Genomic DNA, 22,918 nt, shown 5'->3' on the forward strand with positions numbered 1-22,918 from the left:
TTGGGGTGCTTAGCTCTCAACTGCATGGATTTTGCAAGTTAATTTCAATCCTTTCCAGTTATGTGACTACAATCAATGTTCATGTTGGACTGATACCATCTGGTGTCTCTGTGGCCACAGTAGCAATGACATTAAACACGATTTCAGTAGGGAATGAGTTTTAAATCCTTCTTAGGTTTTGTTTCTTGTACATTAAAAACAAATCTCTTTTATGATATACATTCATCCCAAAATTATGATGTTTCTCCCCACCTCCAAATTGCTATTGTAAAATCAGCACCATTTTCCTTTTAAATCACTCTGGGAATGCCAATGTTCTGCAATCAGTAGGAATTAAAAGGTTAATCTGTTGGGTACTGTTGTAAGCAGCCCTAGAGAAAAAAATAATCTCAGCGACTTTAAAAACAGCATGTTTTAAATTGTTCTTTGAACACTTTCATTATTGGGCATTACTGGGTGTAACAATGGGTGTTTTCATAGCACGATAATTGTTCCACTGGCCACAAAGGCAGTGGGAGATCATCAACAGTCGAGGGCTTTGTGGAATACGAAGTGCCTTATTAAGCAGGAAGCGGTCAGCAGGGGTTTTAAACCTATTACTCTACCTGGACCACTGCAGTGGGTCAGAGGTGAAGACTACCTGACAAAAAGCCCTTTCCTTCGGTGCAAAATGAAGAGTATTGGTGACAGAAAATGGGCGTTTGGCTGAATTATTGTGGTCACCAAAACTCAAAGATCTATTCCCATCATACAACAGCAACAAGTGGATGAAATAAAAGAGACAGTTAGAGAAAGAAGACAGTTAATTGGAAATGGACTTCAAACTATATCAAATATGAAGCATCAAATATCACGGAGTATATAAATCGAGAAGATAAACCCCTATCACTTTCTATATAGGCCACAACATTAGCCCTGAGAAGACCTATATACATGGTTGTTCCATTCAGGGCAGCACAGTGGTTTGCACTGCTGCCTCACAGTGCCAGGTTCAGTTCAGGCTTCAGGTCACTGTCTGTGTGGAGATTGCACATTCTCCCTGTGTCTGCGTGGGGTTCCTCCAGGTGGTCTGGTTTCCTCCCACAGCCCAAAGGTGTGCGGGTTAGGTTGATTGGCCATGGTAAATTGCCCCTTAGCGGCAGATGGTGGAATTTGAATTCAATAAAAAAGAATATCTGGAATTAAGAATCTACTGAAGACCACGAAAGCATTGTTGATTGTCAGAAAATCCCAGCTGGTTCACTAATGTCCTTTAGGGAAAGAAATCTGCCGTCCTTACCCTGGTCTGGCCCATGTGTGACTCCAGAGCCACAGCAATGTGGTTGATCCTCAACTGCCCTCAGATAACTAGGTTTGGGAATAAATCTCAGCCAGTGACGCCCATGTCCCGTGAATGAATTTTTAAACATCTGTTCTGTACTCTGACAGAACAAGCAGAATATCTATGATCCCCGGCAGTTATATATCACTACCAAACAGGCTTTCTTTATAAAATCATCTCACACCAACATCAGATATCTTCACCACAGATTAAAGGTCAGCAGTGATTAAAAGAGAAAAGTAATTTCAGGAAGTCAGTCACTGTTTCAACTAGTATTAGCAGTCGTGGGTCATGTAATCTATTTATCTTTTGATTCCATTCATTTGGCTTATAACAATGTTTGTCCAGAGCGTTGTCAGACTCTAATATTAAAAAGCAGCTCTTTAATTGGATGTAGATTTTTACTTATGGTTCATCTGATACCCACTTAATTTCATTTGAAATGTAATATAGATGATGGCTACGTCAGGCAACTCCAGTTGGACTGCTTCACAAAGAGATTAGTGAGTTTCTTGTTTTGCTGCTATTCCTCGCTAGGTTTTTTTCCCCCCGAATACTGCACTTTCACAGGTTCTGCTTCAAATTGGGAACAACCTCGGTTAGGTCTGCCATAAATGCTCATTAAAAACGTATAGTTTTTTAAATTTTGTGCATGGTATCGAAGGGTGTCACTGCCGAGGAAATGAATTTCTGCTCATTTCGGACATCCAGCATCAGCATAGATCATTCGTGGGATTGCACGGTGGCACAACGGTTAGCACTGCTGCATCACAAGCACCAGGGACCTGGTTTCAATTCTGGCCTGAGTGACTGTCAGTGTGGAGTCTGCATGCTTTTCCTGTGTCTGCGTGGGTTTCCATGCTCCGGTTTCCTCCCACACTCCAAAGATGTGCAGGTAAGGTTGACTGGCTATGCTAAACTGCTCCTCACTGTCAGGGGGGCCTAGCTAGGGTAAATATGTGATGATAGGGTCTGGATGGGATTGTGGTTGGTGCAGACTTCATGGGCCAAATGGCCTCTTTCTGCACTGTAGCATTCTATGTGCAGGTTAGGTTGATTGGCCATGCTAAATTGCTCCTTAGGGTGGGATTTTACACCTTATGCGAGCGAGACCGGAAATTCCTGCCCAAGGTCAATGGACATTTCCATCTTCCACCCCGCGCCTGCTCCAATTCTGTGGCCGGTGAGGCTGTAGAACTCTGGCATCAGTGACCAAAATATGCAGGTTAGGTGGATTGGCAATGATCATTGTTCGGGGTTATGGAGTTAGGCAGGGCGACTGGGCCTGGGTAGAGTACTCTTTCGGAGGGCTGGCACAGACTCGATGGGCTAAATGGCCTCTTCTGCATTGTCGAGATGCTATGATAAAGTCACGTAACATCCTGAAACGCATCGAAGCTCCTAATAATGCTATGTGTCAATAACGTGTCTCAGTTACAGTCTCAGAACAACTACCATTGAACCTTTATCACCTTGTCCACAGGGAAACGGATGTCAACTTCCAAATCCATTTGGCATAGCATCCGGTAAGCCAGCAGGAGGAGGGGAATTCCATCTCATTAACGTAGGCTTTAAACCCAGGGCTCAGAAATATTAATGGCTGGCCGACTGTGCTACTTAATTGTTCATGTGAAGTACTTAATTTTGTCTCCTCTTGTGATGAGCTAATCGTGATGTGCCCACTAATAAATCCACAAGATGTGATTAACGATGATTCAATCTGCAAATATTAAGAAGTCTCTGAACAGAGGTTAACATGCATATTAATTTAAGCAGCTGTGGATTTGGCGCATGTTAGTTTTATTGTACAAGACAGATGGTTACTGTCTTGTACAATAACTATTTTTTAATTTCTCTATGTATTTGAGCTGGCCACGCAAATGGACCATTCAATTTATTGTCTTGAAAAAATGTTCGTATTCATAGAATATTATTATGGCATAGGAACCCATTGGGCAGTATTTTACCATCACATTGGCACCCGTTTTTGGACACGATACAGTCATAAAGTGGGCTGTAAAGCGAATAGCTCAATTGCACCGGTTTTCACGACCGGCGCCATTTTACAAGCGCTGATTTCCAGCACAGTCAGTTTCTTGCCGGAAATGGGCCGACTAATTTATTTAAATATATGGAAATCATGTGCTTAGCGAGCCTGGCGCTCAATCATACAGGCTTGCCTCACTGGGAGAGGTTCTTGCCAACATGCTCCCCATCAGAAGTCGTGCACACTACCTCCCTCTGCAGGCTTTCGGGCATGTTAGGCCCTGCCCACAGGCATCTGCCACGAGCAACAGATTTGCTCAAAGTTTTGCAGCCAGAATGCATATGGGGGCAGGGCCTGAAAATGCACCCAAAAAACAGATCTTAAACTCTCCCCGTTTCAGCCCACTTGGCACTTAGGCAAAAAAATGGTACAATTCCAGCCATCGAGTCCATGCTGGATTGCATTCTTTTCCCTCGTAGGCGGGACTTTTCTGCGTAGCACAACTGATGGACAAATATGAGTTTATTTAGTTAGTGGTGCTTGCATAAGTGGAACTCATTTCTCCCTTCAGCACTGCAGATTCAGCTGTCTAGAATTTCACTGTGGAGAAAAGTGACCTGATTATAGTCATGTATCTATTGAAATCATAGACTTCCAAAAACCCTGACCTATAGAAGCGTCAAATATAAAAGTGCTTTATAAAAGCATCTGCAATGATGTCGACCTAATTCGGTGATGAAACCAATCATCCCTCGGATCTCCTGAAATTAACTCAGGGCTTGGTCTGAAGTCCTTTGAGTGTGTTTGTACATTCAAGTCTGCTCCAGATGGGAAAAATAAACTGGACTTTGCCACAAGAATCAAGAATCAAAAACCTCACAAACAGGAAGTTTTGAAAAACATCAGTGTAAACATGGCCAACAGACACCCCACACCATTGAGAAAAAGGACCTGTTTTTTAGTGGGAAGGCAGATTCATACCACACGATTTTCCGGCTGTTCCCAGCAGCAGGATCTTCTGGTCCCGTCAATGGCAACCCCCTGGCATGGATTTCCCAGGGACAGAGGGTGCGGACAATGGGAAACCCCATTAACAGTGGCAGGACCGGAAGATCAAACCACCAGTCAATGGCAGGACATCTCTGCAAAATGCGCCAGGGGCACTGCGTAGAGTCCCACTCTTAGATTCAGTCCTCCCAAAACATGATGTGTAGACAGAATCATAGAATCCCTACAGTGCAGAAGGGGGCCATCCAGGTGCATCGACCACTTCCCAGTTAGGCCCTATTCTCGGCACCCCAAATATTTACACTGCAAATCCCTATGACACTAGGGCCAATTTAGCATGGTCAATCAACCTAATCCGCAGTTCTTTGGACTGTGGGAGGAAACCAGAAGCACCTGGACAAAACCCATGCAGACACAGGAACAACATGCAAACTCCACACAGAGGGTGTTCTGAGGCCAGAACTGAACCTGGCTCCCTGGCGCTGAGAGACAGCAACGCTAACTACTGTGCCGTCCGCAACGTATTTGCAGTGATGCCTGTAGATGATTTTTTTCGGCAAAATAAGATCATTTCATTGCATTTAGTTCAAATTAAAATTTTAAATTTAAACATTTTAAAATTTAGCTAAACTTTAATTTTCAATTTAAAATAAAGGGGTTCAAGAAAATTTACTAAAATGGATATTATCAACATTTTATACTCAACATTATTCAAACGGTGAAAGTGAGATTGATATTTCTTAATTGAATCTGATTTTTGAATGGCCTTTGATGTTTATTGTACACTTACAATGGCATTTGTGATCTAACAATGTTTTATTAACTTGTCTTTGTGCTGAACCATTGGGTCCTCCGTTTTAGAAACATCTTCATGTTCTCTTTTGCTCACTCCTCCCAGCCTGAGTCACTGTCTGTGTGGGGTCTGCATGTTCTCCCTGTGTCTGCATGGGTTTCCTCCAGGTGCTCCGATTTCCTCCCACAATCCGAAGATACGCTAGTTAGGTGCATTGACCAGAACAGATGTCAGAGTGTGGTGACTTGGGGAAATTTCACAGTAACTTCATTGCAGTGTTAATGTAAGCCTTATTTGTGACTAATAAATTAACTTTTAATTTATCTGGCAGCGAGTAATGTTAAATATTGTAGTAAGGAGCTTCCAGTTTCAATAAATATCTTCTCAGTTCATTGGTTTATGCAAATATTAGCGAAAGGGCATACAAGGTCCAATCAAACCAAAAAGTCATATTATTGATTGCAACAGCATTAAATTCAATTTCATCGAAGGCAATAAAGAATCAACAAAAAGTGCAAAATGCAATGATAGGTTGAGGAATTTTGCATTTACTGATAAAACTTTAAAAACTGAAAACATTTGGCCATAATAGATTTTAAGAGGAGTGTTCAATTGTCAGCATTTTGTTTATGAGCAAATCAAAAGGTTGCAAGTTCATGACACCACCACCACCACCCCTACTTCTTTGAAGCAGAATGTACACAGCTGTGATGTACACTGGTCAGATTTTAAAACCCATGTTTTGTAGAACAACACACACCATCGTGAATGAGACTGTGGCGATACACTGTTACCCATCCCTCCCTGGAAAGCATCACTACAGATCAACAGAGGCAGCAGAGAGACATCACTGAGGAGCATTCTGGGAGAAGTCAGTGCATTCACAAATATTAAAAAAACGGGAAGAGGAAGAACTGGTGTCAAGGAGTGGTTAAGCCCAGAACTCTACATTAGTATTTCCCTCCCTCCTCCTCTAACCAAAAAAAGGGCACAGCATTATAGGTCAAAAAGTGGTGCAAGACTAACAGATGCAGCTTATTGGTGAGTAAGTCCTGGTGGGTATATCCAAGCCATATTTAATCGAAACTCATTGCTTTGGCAAGGGTGGGGAATTATTTGCTTTTTTTTAAAAAATATAAAATTTTTAAACTTGAAGAGTTTAGTCCCAGCAGGAGAGTTCGATGCTGTAGTTTGCTTTTCTTGCTCCACGTGGGAGGCCGGGCACATTTCCAGTGCCCGGGGCCAGCATGTGTGCAGGAAGTGTGTCCAGCTGTAGCTCCTGCAAGTTCGAGTTTCAGAGCTGCAACAGCAGCTGGGGACACTGTGGAGCACCCGTGAGTCAGAGAGCATTGTGGATAGCACATTTAGGGAGGTGGTCACACTGCAGCTGAAGAGAATGGGTGACCACCAGACAGTCCAAGAAAAGTAGGCAGGTAGTTCAGGAGTCCTTTGGGATCTCGCTCGCAAATCGCCGTTCCATTTTGGAGGCTAATGTGGTCACTGGTTACTCCAGGGAGTGCAGACAGAACCAGGCTTCTGGCATCACAAGAGGACATGGGTTCAAGGTGAGTGACAGGAGATTTAGGGGAGAGGATGGTGACGATCTGGAATGTGCTGCCTGGGAGAATGGTAGAGGCAGGCTGCCTGACATTCTTTAAAAAGTATCTGGATGAACACTTGGCAGGTCATAACGTTCAGGGCTATGGGCCAAGTGCCGGCAGATGGAATTAGGTGGGAGTTCAGGTTTCTAATGTGTCGCTGTGGAGTCGCTGGACCAAAGGGCATCTTCCGCGCTGTATGATTCTATCAAGTGGCTTGGACAGAGCCAGTCACCTGCATAAGTAAAGCCTTGGGAGGAAACAGTTAACAGTTGAATGAGAGTTACCTCTGCAGAGAAGCCGGTTAGAACCATAGCGTGAGTCATCTGTGATTCGCCATATATCAGCCTTTCTGCTTTGCCCAGGTTACTCAACGAGACTCCAAAGAGTAGCTCCCGGTTCAGGCTGTAATAATTATAAAAAACTTTGTGAATGGTTTTACCATCATTTCATCTTGTTTCAATTATTTGATTGCTTTTTAGCCTTTGCCATGTCCCATTGTCCCTAATCTCTATAAGAAGGCACACTTGCGCAACCCAGGCAAAAATAAATAATGAATATTTGCCTAGGCTAGGTTTGCAGGAGTGTTAGTCCACACCAGAACTTAAATCAATGATCAATACATTTTTAATATACATATTTATAGCCGTAATTAGATCTACATGAAGCCCGAGTGCCATTAACCTGGTATATTAGTCACAGAAGCAAATGTTACGCCTGTTATTATTTCTCAAAAACAAACAACCATTCATGACATTGAAATTAGAAGCTGCACCTTTATAACAAAACCACTCTGCTATCTTCAAATTATCTTGGCTATACAAAAACAACAGTACCAGGGACCCGGGTTCGATTCCAGCCTCGGGTGACTGTCTGTGCGGAATTTGCACATTCCACGTGGATTTCCTCCGGGTGCTCTGGTTTCCTCCCACAGTCCAAAGATGGGCAGGTTGATTGGCCATGTTAAATTGCCCCTTTGTGTCAAGAGGGTGAATGTATGGAGTTGCAGGGATATGGCCCGGTTGGGATTGTTGACGGTGCAGGCTCAGTGGGCCAAATAGCCTTTACCTGCACTGTAGGGATTCTATAATTCTAAATTACAGAGTCCAAATTTTCTTTGCGTTACTGAATGTAACAAAGTACTTGATTATTCCTTCCTGGTGCTTCAAGTTACCTACTGGATATCCCAGAAAATGTAATCCGCATTGGCAACAGAATTTCCTCTATTCTTTTCTATAATCAGGGTCACTTCAGCAATCTCCACTACTCTGAGGAAGGTGCCTTACTTAAAGCAAGCATTGGTTGGTGAGTTTCCTTTGAGTGCATTCCATGCTAGGAATCAGTAATTCAATTTACCCAATAGAGTCTGGGGTCTAAAGTTGCACAGTTTACATCAATCAGTACTGACTCATTCATTCAGCTGGCAATCCTGCCGGTACCTTACCATTCATGGTAACTATACTTCTACATAGCAGCTTCCGACAGATTCAGTTGAATATAAAAATAGGCTATCTTAAAGTGCAGCTTCATCTGCACCGGAGTGTGACTTTGGAATGCTGCAGTGTGCTTCAGATGGAGTTGGGTTACGGAGGGAAGGTAAGAGTTAAATTAAGGATTAATTTCTATCTAAAGTGGAGTTTGTCTTACATTGAGCAATTAACTAAAAAAAATGTTATTTGGGTTTTCTTAAGGACCAGATCAGAAACTCCAATGTCTATTATGAAGTTAGCCTAGACCCCAACTTTTACTTTGGATTTTGGCATTAGGGTGAGCATAAGGGGTGGGACTCTCCGGTAATCCTCACCGCAAAACGTAACTGAAGTGGCACAATGGTAGCACTGCTACCTCACAGTGCAAGGGACCCGGGTTCAATTCTGGCCTCGGGTGACTGTGTGAAATTTGCACATTCTCCCCATGTTTCCTCCGGGTGCTCCGGTTTCCTCTCACAGTCCAAAGATGTGCAGGTTAGGTGGATTGGCCATGCTAAATCGCCCCTGTCAGGGGAATTAGCAGGGTAGATGTGTGGGATTACGGGGATAGGGTCTGGGTTGGATTGTGGCCGTTGCAGACTCAAATGGGCCAAATGGCCTCCTTCTGCACTGTAGAGATTCCAAGAGGATTCTAGGAAAACCGGAAAATCCCATCCGAGGTCACTGGACCTTTGCTTGGTCCGCCCTCCGCCCGCTCAGATTCCCACGACCCGCAGGACGGGAGAATTCTCCCCAACGTGTTTCATTCCAGGTATGATTCAACTGATCCACGAGAAAGCTTTTATCGAAACACACTTTATTTAAGAACGCAGGTAGAATATAACCAAAAGAATTAGCACACTTTTACCAATTAAAACCAAGTAGAATTCTTAATAGCTAGCCATCTTCACTGTTCTGATTTAGCATTATCCCCATTGACATAAACCCCTTCTTCAGAACCAGTAAGCACCAAAAGCAAATCTGCTCTTGTGAATGCCAAAATTCCAGCCTTTTAACTCCTCTAGACAGAGGTCCAGACAGACACACATCTTCTGACTCTCATACAGGATTCTCAGAAAAAGATATACGCTCAAACAGCAGAATTTCAGAGAAATAAACCTAGTCTCTGGCAGATCCCTGTCTCCAGACTTCAGAGAGGGAAAGAGAGGCACTGCTTTCTAACAATGAACACAAGAATGAACACAAGAATACACAGCGCTTAACGTTGGATCAGCGCTTTTTTGTAGGGATTACTGCACCCCGGGTGAGCTTTGAAACTTTTGTTTGATTGAGGTCAAGGGAAAATGGAGAGTGTGTGCACGCGGAAATATTTGCAACAAGAAAAGAATTTAATAACATTGGTAAGGAACAGACTGTGATTCTGTCTAATCGGAAGGAATAGTTATTCTAATTAAATCCTCTTTCCTTACTTTCTAAAAATCTCAATTTTGTGCAACCCACTTTAGTTCTTTTTTTTATTCACTCAGGAGATGTGGGCATCACCAGCTGTGCCAACCCAAACTGCCCTTGAATTGAGTGGCTTGCTCAGCCATTTTCAGGGGACAGTTAAGAGTCAATCACATTGCTGTGGGTCTGGAGTCACAGATAGGCCAGACCAGGTAAGGGTGGCAGATTTCTTTCTCTAAAGGACATTAACGAACCAGATAGGTTTTTACATCAATCATCATCAGGAGACTCTTAATTCCAGACTATTACTGAATTCAAATTTTAACATCTACTGTGGTAGGATTCAAATCCAGTTCCCTGGAGCATTAGCATGGATGTCTGGATACTAGTTCAGTGACAATACCACTACAACATCACCCTAGGATAAAGTTAACTCGGAACATCATAAAGGAGACTGGCCCTGATATTAAAGTAAAGCTGGATTATGGGCAGGAGCAAGGGATCTGGGAGGGTGGGGAGGTGGGATTTGAAGTGCCTGTGCAGAACCTGGAAGAAACCTTTAGCAGGCTGGAATATCAAATTTCAACATGGGTGTCTATTTATAAACATTATTTACTGGGTTTTACATCTCCAAGTACTAGTTTGAAAAGCACAATCAAGGGCCAAGGCAAAAGCTGAATTTGACAGACCAAGAAGGTATCCCGCAGGCCAGCGAACATCCCTTGGTTGGGGTTTGGCTGGGGGGGGGGGGGGTGGTGCTCTTGGACTCTGCGATAACCCTCATGAGGTCCATGGTGAGTGACTGATTGATCTCCCTGTGGGGCTCACTGCGTATGAGATCCCCTGGGAACAGGCAATGTCTGCCCAGCTTGGACTCACTGCCTGAGCCTTTTATAAGGTAGGCCCAAGACTGGGCCTGCTAAACTATAGTCCTGGGAAGGGGCTAGTGTGTGTATGCCACAGTACTGGTTTTACTTTGCATTCATTCATAAACTTGATGCTGTAGATGAAAGTATTTCAAAAGCTATGATGGTCAATGAAGCAAATGCTGAATTAGCACAACTGAAGTGGGTATGTACTAAGTAGAGCTACTATCTAGATGACAATCTTGCGATATATAATGATGGTTTGCACTATTTTAATCTATACAGCAGCACTTTATTTGTTTCATGATTTGATACTTACATTTTGGGATCATTAATTCCCAGCTTGCTGTAAAATCCCTTTCCAACATCGCATCCAAACCAGACTGCCTAGATATTAAATTAACAGCATTAGAAACATGGAAATTTCATTGTTTTTGTGTTGGGCACCGCCAGTGAGCTACTTTTTGAACTATAATCACTGTTATAAAGTAGGAAACACAACAGCCAATTTCTGCACAGCAAGCTCCAACAAATACCGATTAGATAGGCTGTTTAAGTGGTGCTGGGAGAGGGATAAATATTGACCATTGCACAGGAAGAGCTTCCCTGCTCATCTTTTCAAATAGTATCTCAACGTCAGAGAGGACACCAGGAAGCTTGGTTTAACCTGCAGGATAATGCACCATTCCTTCAGTACTGCACTAACGTGTCTGCCTGAACTTTGCGCTCAAGTCTTTGAAGTAAGACTTCAACCCACAATCCTCTGGCTCAAAGACAGGAGTCCAGCGCATTGATCCAAGGTTGACAACACTGGTTAGTTTTCAGTTTATTTATTAATGTCACATTAGCTTACATTAATACTGCAATGAAGTTACTGTGAAAATCCCCGAGTTGCCACACTCCGGCACCTGTTCAGGTACACGGAGGGAGAATTTAGCATGGCCAGTGCACCTAACCAGCATGTCTTTCAGACTGAGTGAGGAAACTGGAGCACACGGAGCAAACCCATGCAGACACGGGGAGAATGTGCAGACTCCGCACAGACAGTGGCCCAAGCCGGGAACTGAACCTGGGTCTCTGATGCTGTGAGGCAGCAGTGCTCAACATTGTGTCACCGTGCCGTCCCTGTTAGCTTTTAGAGAGATTCATTACCCATTTGCAATGTAAATGAAATATTTGTGTTGCTAAATTATCAGCGTGAAGTTAGCAGAGATGATGCTATCTCTCAGTGTTATCAGGGCCCTGCACCACAGGCTTTAACCCCAGGCAGACCACTGAAGGTTTAGTTTGCACAATGGCCAGAGGTGGGGCCGGAACTGAAGTTACAGCTTTAGGGTTGCCAGACTTGTAAACAACTGAACAGGCATTCTCCCAGTCCAGCTATGAGAACATCATGTGCTAGGACTCAGGGAATAAACAGCAAAGAAAATGAGAAATAAAATATCTACAATGTAGTTTGCAATGGAGCTGGGATGGACATGACGTGTCAAGTCCCGCTCTGAGGGAAAAAAATTACATGGAACCAGAGGAACTTCCTATCAATGTGCTATTGGATGGCAGAGTGGTTAGCACTGCTGCCTTGCACTGCCCGTGACCCAGGTTCAATTCTGGCCTTGGGTCACTGTCTGTGCGGAGTTTGCATGTTCTCCCCATGTCCGTGTGGGTTTCCTCCGGGTGCTCTGGTTTCTTCCTTCAGTCCGAAAGACTTGCTGGTTAGATGCATTGGCCATGCACCTCAGTGTACGCGAGGGGATTTTCACAGAAACTTTACTGCAGTGTGAATATAAGCCTGCTTGTGTCTAATAAATAAACTTTTAACTTTAAAAAAAAACAGGCGCCGGAGTGTGGTGACTAGAAGATTTTCACAGTAAAATCTTTAAGAGAAAAGGACATTGCTACTGAAATCCCATTGAAGTCACTTAAAAGAAACTGCACTCCAAAAATGTGCGGGTTAGCTAGATTGGCCATGCTAAAATTGCCCCTCAGTTTCAAGGGGATTAGCAGGTAAAGTATGTGGGGTTACAGCAATAGAGCCTGAGTGGGATTGTCATCGGTGCAAGCTCCAAGGGTCAAATGGCCTCCTTCCGTACTGTAGAGATTCTATGAGAAATAAAGGCATTGTGCCATTAAACAAAAATCTCCCAGGATGAAACAATTTCAAAGCAATGTGCTAGCGAAACCTCACAGCAAGTATTGGGGAGTTGCTTTTCTGGGAGATAGAAGTTGTGAATGTTTTTAATCTCACAGAGCCATCTTCTGGTCTAGGAAGTGAGTCCAAACACAGAGGAAAAATCTCCTGACTGAAGCTGCACACTTTGTTATAAAATTCAGTTGTGGATTGTGGATGTCGCTGGCCGCGCTAGCATTTTTACCGCCCATCCATAATTGTCCATAAGGCAGTGGCGAGCTTTTCTGAACCGTTGTATCCAGTCACTGTCGGTACATCCCCAGTACTGTTTGGGATGGAGCTCCAGGATTTTGACACAGCGATAGTGAAGAAATGGCGAGGTGGTTCCAAATCAGGATTGTGATGTGGCTGGGAGGGGAACTTGCAGGTGGTGGCCCTCCCATGCATCTGCTGTGATGGCTAAGGTTGTGGGTTTGCAAGAGGCTGTCAGGAACACTGCTGATTTGCTACAGCGCATGTTGTAGTGAATGATCCATCTGCAATGCATACGGATCATTCCATTAATGACTTGGAGGTAGAATATTCTTTCTAATCTTTGGTAGCCTACTCATCTCACTTCACAGCTTGTCACATTGCGATCAAGAAGATGGACTGAAGATCTGCTCCTACAGGAGGCCACGTTATAGAATGTCACCACAAGGAGTGCAAGAATAGCCCAACCTGTCCAACCCTCCAATTGTTTCCTCTTTCCCTGGGAGATACAAGTTGGAAATGTACAGCGGGATTTTCCAGCCGCACTCGCCACAAGGCTGGAAAATCCTGCCCAAGGTCAGTGGACCTTTGCATGGTCTGTCCTGCCTGCTATGATTCCCAAGGCAGGCAGGATGGGAAAATTCCACTGGTAATGTCCCAAGTCTCCACCTATGACCTGTTTGGAACAGCATAGTTGAAAGATATTGTCTGATACAAGTAAGTAACTGAGGCACATTAGTCTGATTTTCCTCTTTGGATGGACAAAACCTCCTTACAGCCAACATTTCAAAACAAATTGAGAGGTTTGCAGTTCAGTTCTCCCTGATATTTGATCTTCTACAAGTAGATCACACTTTACTTTGGGTAAAAAAAAAGTTTTAATTTAACTACAAACTGTAATGATAAAGAGGCTAAGTATTAGAACATACAAACCTCTCCATCCTTGATGGAGGCAGCAGCCAAACGCTTTAACTCTTGAATTGGCTGGTTGATGTATAAAGTGGTCCTCGTGTTCGTCATGTTATTCAGGAAATCGACTGTGTACAGCTTGCCATAAGGATTGAAAGATCTGGGATCATTAACCAGGCACACCTACAACACAAACAGAAAAAATAATCAGTCTTGGCTAAGAATTTCATTACCCAGATAATTAGTATCTCATCTATCCCCTTTCAAGTGTAAATTGCATCCGTAAATCTTTCTCCATGTCTGGTATCATTAGTACCATTAAACTTGACCATTATCTGGGGTAAACATAATTAGTACCATGGAGTTTTCAGGCAATGTTGAATGCATTTGAACTCTGTCATGATATGCTTTTCAATCTTTTCCTGGCATCATTCTACATTGCTGTGCTTGCAGTAAGACTGGCAGTGAACTGAAAGCACATCATGGGCTTCATCTGACCTAATCCAATATGACATACCATATCCCCAAGCACTTATTTTTGGAAAATGGAAAATCTACGCATTTTAAAACTATTTTCCTTCGAGTCAAATCCAACACAGAAAGCTAGGGAAAAAACAAAGGAGGGGGAAACAACAGATGCAAATTATGGCAAGAACTGGATGAACTAGAATGGGAGAAAACTCATGTGGAGCAAAAACACTGGCTTAGACCAATTAGACCAAATGGCAAGATAGCACAGTGGTTAGCACTGCTAACTCACAGTGCCAAGGACCCGGGTTCAATTCCGGACTTGGGCAACTGTCTGTGTGGAGTTTGCACATGTCTGCGTGGGTTTCTTCCGGGTGCTCTGGCTTCCTCCAAAGATGTGTAGGTTAAGTTGATTCACCAAGCGAAATTGCCTCTTAGTGTGAGGGGAATTAGCAGGGTAAATATGTGGTGTTATGGGGTTAGGGCCTTGGGTGGGATATTGTCAGTGCATACTCAATGGGCCAAATGATCTCCTCCTACACTGTAGGGATTCTATGAAATGTGAATTCTATGTATGGTAACTATGTAGTCTGAAAGACGTGCTGGTTAGGTGCATTGGCCATGCTAAATTCTGCCTCAGTGTATCCAAACTGGCGCTGGTGTGTGTTGACTGGGGGATTTTCACGGTAACTTCATTGCAGTGTTAATGTAAACCTACTTGTGACAATAAAATCCATAAACTTTAAAACTTTAATTCTTAGGTTGTTCAAGGACTGAGTTGGTGTTGGGCTTTCAATGAACAGGAGATGTTTTGTTGAAGTGAAGCCATTAGAGGCAACAACTCCACAGATAATTTTGCCTACCTTATCCTCCATGTTGAAAAATGGCTTCACGTGTTCTCTGTAAAACTGAAGGGGTGTGATTGGCCCAATCTTCTTGTAATTCTTTTCTTTATCTCGGAATTCCCAGGTAAAGGTTTCAGGAGGGGTGCCCAGACAAATATTAACTACTCTGAAGACCTATAAAAGACAAAAGGCCCCATTTCATTAGTAGATAATGGAACCACTTCCTTAGAAGTGTTCTCGATAACAGGAAGAAAGTATCATTATTATTTTGTGAGGATATTCTGCAACAACAACATGAGTGAAATGAGGTTACAGAATGAGTAACGATCCATCCATGGAGCATAATTGTGGGAAATAACAAAATTGTCTAATTTTGGCAGGAAAAATTTAAAACAGCACATTATCTAAATGGTGAGAGATTGTCAAACTCTGGGATGCAGAGGGATCTGCTGTAGAGAGGTTACGCATCAATTATACAGGACATTAGTGAAACCACATCTGGAGTACTGCATACAGTTTTTATCCCCTTATTTAAGGAAGGATAAAGGTGCTGGAAGTAGTTTACAGAAAGTTTACAAGACTAACACCTGGAATGGGAGGGTTGTTTTTATGAGGGAAGGTTGGGCAGGCCAGGCTTGCATTGCCGGAGTTTAGAAGGGGGTGGCACGGTGCCATAGTGGTTACTACTGCTGCTGTGCAGTGCCATGGACCCCGGTTTGATTCCCAGCTTGGGTCACTGTCTGTGCAGAGTCTGCACGTTCTCCCCGTGTTTGCATGGGTTTCTTCTGGGTTCCCTGGTTTCCTTCCACAGTCCAAAGACGTGCTGGTTCAGTGCATTGGCCATGCTAAATTCTCCTTCAGTGTACCTTACAGACGCCACAGTGTGGCAACTAGGGGATTGTCACAGTAACTTCATTGCAGTGTTAATGTAAATCTACTTGTGACACTAATAAATCAACTTAAAACTTAAAGACTAAAAGGTGACTTGATTGAAACTTAGAAGTTCCTGACGGGTTGTAACAGGGTCGAAGTGGAGAGGATGTTTCCTGTGGTGGGAGAATCTAGAACTCGGGGTCACCCATTTAAGACAGAAATGAGTAGATTTCATTTCCTCCCAGAAGGTTGCAAACTCTCTTCAGGGAAAGGCAGCGGAAGCAGTCTTCGAAAACTGCTAAAGGCACAACTAGATATATTCTTGACAAGCACGGGTGAAAGGTTATCTGAGGCGGGGTGGAATTTGGAGTTAAGGTCATAATCAGGTCAGCCATGACGTAAAGTGAATGGCAGAACAGGCTCAAGGGGCTAAGTGGCCTAGACCTGCTCTTAAATTGTAATTATCACACCAAGTTGCTGAAATATCCAAAATACCATCAACCAGCGGAAGCATTTAACTTTTAGCTCCGATGCAATCTTTATGGGTGTTCTGCTTTGCATGTTTTTTGATCATCTTTAGATAGTAATGCAAAGAGGTCAGCAGCCCAGAACTTCTGGTCTAATATCGTTACAGGAACACGGTCAGTCAGCACTGCAGTGGATCAATGACAATTAGCGATCAGGAGCCTGTGTATGCACACACACACGCCCTAACCGCAACTCTTCATTGGCATGGAGTTTTTAGCTCCAAGTGTATGATCACCAAGTATATATGGGGCGACACAGTAGCACACTGGTTAGCACTGCTGCTTCACAGCTCCAGGGTCCTGGGTTCGATTCCCGGCTCGGGTCACTGCCTGTGTGGAGTTTGCACATTCTCCTTGTGTCTGTGTGAGTTTCCCCCCGGGTACTCCGATTTCCTCCCACAGTCCAAGGATGTGCGGGTTAGGTTGATTGGCTGTGCCAAGAAATTGCCCCTTCGTGTCCAGGGATGCAAAGGTTAAGGGATTAGTGGGTATAATATGTAGGGATATGGGGGTAGGGCCTGGGTGGGATTGTGGTTGGTGCAGACTCGATGGGCCGAAGGGCCTCTTTCTGCACTGTAGGGTTCTATGATTCTATGAGACACAGATGTGTATGTAACCTGTGGCCATGAGCAGGCTGAATCTGACAAATCAGTAAAACCACAATCACTCAGAAGCTGAGCTCCAAACTACCGTTGGTGCACATTGAGGGAATGAGCCTTGGGCTAAACATCTGGAAGACAAAGATCCTCTAGCAGCCTGTCCTACTGTGCAACACTCTCCCTACCTCTCCATCAACCCCGCCTATTAAGATCCACAATGAACAACTGGATAATGTACATGGTTCCTCATACTCTGGATCCAGCTCTCGGTGAAGGTAAACATCAGTGACAAAACTCAACATCACCTTCAGTGTGCCAGCGCAGTCTTCAGCTGACTGAGGAAGGGTGTTTGATGACAGAGACCAAGCTTGTGGGGTACAGCACTACAGCGTTACCCACCCTTCTGTACGTACCAGAGACATTGGACAAGATACACCAGACACCTTAAATCCCTGGATAAACATCAGCGATGCCTCCTGTCTACATTTCCCGCTGCCTCAGCAAAGCAGGCAGATAGTTAAGCACCCCACACATCCCAGACATTCTCTCTTCCACCTTTGGGAAAAAGGTACAAAAGTCTGAGGTCACACACCAACCGACTCAAGAACAGCTTCTTCCCTGCTGCTGTCAGACTTTTGAATGGGCTTACCTTGCATTAACTTGATGTTTCTCTACACCCTAGCTATGACTGTAACACTGTATTCCGCACTCTCTCGTTTCCTTTTCTATGAATGGTATGTTTTGTCTGTATAGCAAGAAACAATACTTTTCACTGTATGTTAATACACGTGACAATAATAAATCAAATCAAGAATCTAATATCCGTTGTCCTCCCTCAGGCCAACATCTCCAATATCGAGGCAAGTTTATCAGTTATATTGGGTGTCCATACGCCTGATGCAAGACTTCCAAAACAGGTTCCCAACTCCGAGCTTTGTCACTGCAATTAGGAGGGCAAAGGAAACTTTTCAGTGACGTCCTCAAAGCCTCCCTAAGAAAAATGCAACATCCCCACCGATATGGGCATCCCTTGTTCCTGAACACCCAAACTGGAGTAGAAGCATCTGCCAACATGCTAACCATTTCAATCATCTCAGAGCGGTCTGGGTGAAAGCCAAGTGCAAACCACCCAAGGAGCAGAGTGAACTCCCAGCACCCCACCCAGCCACCTCACTAAACAGTACCTGCGCCACCAGTGGCAGAGTGTGTGAAGGACTTCTTAGTCCTCTTGGAACTCCCAATCCCAGTGTGGAAGAAAGTCTTCCTCAGTCCCAAGGAAATGCATAAAGCCCAAGTCTGGATTTTGTCCAGGTCCTGCTGCATTTGGATATGGACTGTTTCAGTATCGGAGGAGTCACAAATGGCGCTGAACATTGTGCAGTCATCAGTGAACATTCCCACTTCTGACTTTATGATGGAAGGAAGAACATTGATTAAACAACTGAAGAAGATTGGGCCTAGGACACTAATTCAACCTCAGGGATGGAAAATAGTTTTCCAATGAAAGACTTTCCTTGCGTACATTGGTATCAAAATGAGTAGTAGTAAAGTAAAATTATACCCACTGTTATTGCGACTCTAATCTCCTGAGATAGGCCTAATTGTAGAAAAATTTATCTCTAACATTTTAAATTTGATAAGGAGCAGACAATTCTTTACCATGTCTTTAACCTTTATATACAGGGAATTGTTGCCAAGGTTGCTTTATGGCATCAGTCTTCAGAACAGCCCATTGGTGATTCTGTAAGTCATAGCAAATTACAGATAATAAAAATAATCCCCTTGCAGGAAGTTGCAATTAACAGTCATGATCTAACGCACTTTAACTGCAGTCTTGACATATAACTGGAATTATGTTGCATTCACTGGGGAAGATTCTTGTAAATTCATAGAACTGCAACAGTATCATCTTGCTGCAGCTTGGAGGGGGTGGAGCACTGGGGGACTGGTGGGTCCTCAAGGGTAACTAGTTGATTTACCAGAAAACTGTCGCTGTCTTGACAGCACATGCGACTTCCTGATAAGTTGCCCACTGCATCCGAGGCCCCAATCGGACGTGCGCAGCTTTGGACAGAGCAACCCCCGCTTTTCTAAGAAGCTGAGCCTTTCCCAGGAGAACGAAAGTGCCCCCAAAAATACCCCTAAATCCTCCGGAAAGCTGGTTTCACAGTCTTGTGGTCCACTGTCCTTGGACCAGTGATTTTTTTTTTGGTTTAGAGAGTTTTAATTGGGAAAACTTTCTGGAGATTTCCATGAAGAGGCTCAAAGGACGTTGGAAAAATATTGAGGACCAAAAAAAGGATTAATTTTATCAAAGCCAATTTGAACATAACTGTATCTATGTAATTGCCCTGCAGAAGTCCTCTGAAGAACATTTTCTTTGTAAAATATTTTGTCAAATCACTTGGTTATTGAAACATTTTCCCCGGATGTCAGGGGTGAGATTTTCCAACCGCATTCGCTCCAAGACCGGAAAATCCTTCCCGAGGTCAGTGGACCTTTGCATGGTCCTGTCCCACCCGCTATGATTCCTGTGGTGGGCGGGATTGGAAAATTTTGCTCCAGGTGTTCGAACAACTTTGTCTGAATAATAAAATTCCTTAACAACTGACATTTTTCCTTTGCAGATTTGTTACATTTAAGTCACGGGTAGATCGGTTGTGGGGAGAAAGCGGGGAAGTGGAACTGATCCACTTCAGATCAGCCATGATCTTATTGAATGGCGGGGCAGGCTCGGGGGGCTAGATGGCCTACTCCTGCTCCTATTTCTTATGTACATTCTTCCAATGGGATGTGGGCATCATCAGCAAGGCCAACATTTGTTACCAGTCCCCAGTAGCCTTTGCTAGGCTGTTTCAGAGGCTATTAAGGCTATTGAGTGTCGGCCACATTGCTATGGATCAGCATGTAGGCCAGACCAAGTAAGGATGGCAGATTTCATTCACTAAAAGGACACAAATGAAGCAGATGGGTCTTTACCACAATCAGTGCTTAGCTGTTCTCATCATCAATACTGCAACGAGTCTTTTATTCTAGATATTCCACATTCCTCCACAGTCACTGTGGGATTTGAACCTATGTCCCCTAAGTATTAGCCTGGACCACTGGTCCAGTGAGATTGTACCAATACACCATCGTCTCTCCTTCAACTTGATAGGTAAATGAAACGTTGAAGTGTTTCAAGAATACTCAAAGCCAACACTTTGGCTTTCCATGAAGAGGCATAAGAGTGGTTGGAAAAATATTGGGGACCAAAAGAAAATGATTAATTTTACCAAAGCCAATTTGTACATAATTATATCAGAACGTTTAGGCCTCTGCCAATCATTATTTTCCTAATTTGCTTAGATGGACCAATTGCAGACATGGAATTTTTAGCCCAAAGCCGAAGATTCAAGGCCATTCACTCAAAGATCATAAAATATGGAAGAAAATGCCAAACTATACATCAGCGAGCATCCACGTTTCTCTTCTTGAATAAGTTTTCCCTTCCTTTCTTGTAATAACAGGGTTAACACAGACTTTATTAATTAAAAAAAACACTCACAGAGCTATCCCAGCCCAAATCATATGTGCTTCAAGCAGATCAGACCTCAAACCATTTCCATTCTTGCTGGATATTGATTTACACTCACTTCACAGTGGCTGTCCACTGAAAAGCCAGGCTAACATTTTATTTTCTTGCACCTAGCCTAGTAGTAGTGAGTGGTTCCTGACTTCTTGCCATTTGTACCAAAGACTGTATTCCACTCCAACCTTGTTGACCGAGCATCAACTTGTAGTCAGTCATCTATAATAGTTCAGCAACTTGACCTCTCCTTGGCCTGAGGATTGTCAATTTTCATCACTTGTGGGAAGCCAGTGCTTACATTTCGTCAAACCCTGATCTTACAGGGGAATAAAAGCAGCAATTTCCTAGTGACAATAATACCTAACGAACAGTACCTCCTTGTATGAAGGAACGTGATCCTACTTAAAGGAAATTCTATGAAATAACACAAGCTAAATGTGGTGTTTTTGTACCAAATAGCACAGTTGTCGAATAAGGAATGCGTTTGTTCTTAAAGTAAACACCATTGGATGACACAAGCCAAATACGCATTTCTGATATTCAACGGTATCTAGAAATGTTTCTTTGCGTTTTTTTTGAAAAAAGGAAAGCATTCTTCACAACGTCACATAAAAGTGGAACTTGAAGGAATTATTTTGCTGCCCGTTTCCACTTAACATTCCAAATACAATATGGGTATATTGGCAGCACGGTGGCACAGTGGTTAGCACTGCTGCCTCAGTGCCAGGGACCCGGGTTCAATTCCTGGCTCGGGGCAGAGTCTGCATGTTCTCCCTGCGTCTGTGTGGGTTTCCTCCTGGTACTGCGGTTCCTTCCCACAGTCCAAAAGACGTGCTGGTTAGGTGCACCGGCCATGCTGAATTCTCCCTCAGTGTAATCCGAACAGGCGCCGGAGTGTGGCGACCAGGGGATTTCCAGTGGTAGCTTCATTGCAGTGTTAATGTAAGCCTACTTGTGATAGTAATAAATAAATGTAAACTCATTCAATCATATTCAACTCCCTATGATATAACTGATTGTTTAAAAAAAAACTCTGCTGCAGGAAAAGTGACATACCTAAATTGCACCTGTAAGATTTTTTATTGAAGTAAAAATTAATCATTATTTTACAGTTTTCTGGATGGAAAATGGAGGACAAAAGTGGTTGATTTTGCAGAACAATGTGCTCAGGAGGCTCAACAAACATTCCACAATATTCAGTCAGGCCATTTTTCAGGTGTCCAGGCCAGCATCAATGCTCAACACTTCTGCTGGGAATCTCTCAAGAAAACCGGAATGCCACGTGGAGTTGACGATGGATACGGACACAGCCTGGCAAGTGATTGCCACTACAAAGATGAGCATTTATTTCCAAATGCCCGATGGAGCCAGGCGGCACACACTTGGTGATCGTGATGAGTCCCACCCCATTTTCCTCCCCCTCCCACCAAAAGACATAGCTGACAGTTGGGAGGGTAAGTGCCCCAGAGTTGGCTTTTGAATTCAGCTCCAGAGAAATTTTGCACCAAACCGCTACTGCAGCTGACGTTTCAGCCCATTTTGCTTCATCCTGCCAGAATACCATCTTAAAAGTCCAATGACCCAACTTCAAGCACTCATCCTAGCAACCTGCTGATTACGTTCGATGTCAAGAAACCATTCATGGTATCTGCCCAAAAAGGAACAGTTCCTGCATAAATCACATAATAAGAATTTGAAGAGGCGGTGTGTTCGAATCCTGTCAAGGCAGCTGGTGGTCTATAAAAAATGGTTTCACGGTCATTGTGAAACCATTGTTGATTGTCGGAAAAACCCAGAGGACCAAAGGCTGTTTTGAGGGGGAGATCGTCGGAAACCACTGTTGATTGTTCACTCCAGCCCTTTAGGGAAGGAAATCTGCCACCCTCACTTGGTCTGGCCTACATGTGACTCTGGAGCCACAGCAATGTGGTTGACTCTCAGCAGCCCCCATGCATCTAGGGATGGGCAATAAATGCTGGCCAGCCAGCGATGCCCATGTCCCATGTCCCATGAATGAATAAAAACAAATCAGATGCAATGACCTTGCCTGAGAAATATACACTAATCAACAGTGGCACCATAATCAGTGTCTCCCACAATCACCAAGTGAACCTGGGACATTCCTGCTTTGGATGGTTCCAACTATACACTAACTTACCAAGGGAGTCAAATTCACTGATATCAACTGGTTTTATATGCAACCAAAATCATTTCATCTTAAACTTAAAGAATGCCGCTTATACATTACAAGATGATTGCTATTTTGGTGACCCAGTATTTATAAACAAAGAACAACA

The 22,918-nt window shown here is 43.5% G+C and overlaps 1 protein-coding gene across 1 annotated transcript in view; it reads right to left on the reverse strand.

The window, feature by feature from the left end:
• The window catches only part of blmh (bleomycin hydrolase), an 88,747-nt gene that overhangs the window by 25,834 nt on the left and 39,995 nt on the right, over positions 1-22,918 (reverse strand). Inside the window, exons 7-10 of the mRNA XM_080210743.1 lie at positions 15,070-15,225; positions 13,763-13,921; positions 10,769-10,836; positions 6,995-7,112 (exon numbers count right to left, since the gene is read on the reverse strand). Of these exons, the coding sequence (XP_080066869.1) occupies positions 6,995-7,112; positions 10,769-10,836; positions 13,763-13,921; positions 15,070-15,225 (501 nt within the window). The remainder of the gene's footprint in view (positions 1-6,994; positions 7,113-10,768; positions 10,837-13,762; positions 13,922-15,069; positions 15,226-22,918) is intronic.

This window comes from Carcharhinus amblyrhynchos, chromosome 23 (genome assembly GCF_965287045.1).
Source record: "Carcharhinus amblyrhynchos chromosome 23, sCarAmb.v2.hapA, whole genome shotgun sequence".
Taxonomy (NCBI): domain Eukaryota; kingdom Metazoa; phylum Chordata; class Chondrichthyes; order Carcharhiniformes; family Carcharhinidae; genus Carcharhinus; species Carcharhinus amblyrhynchos.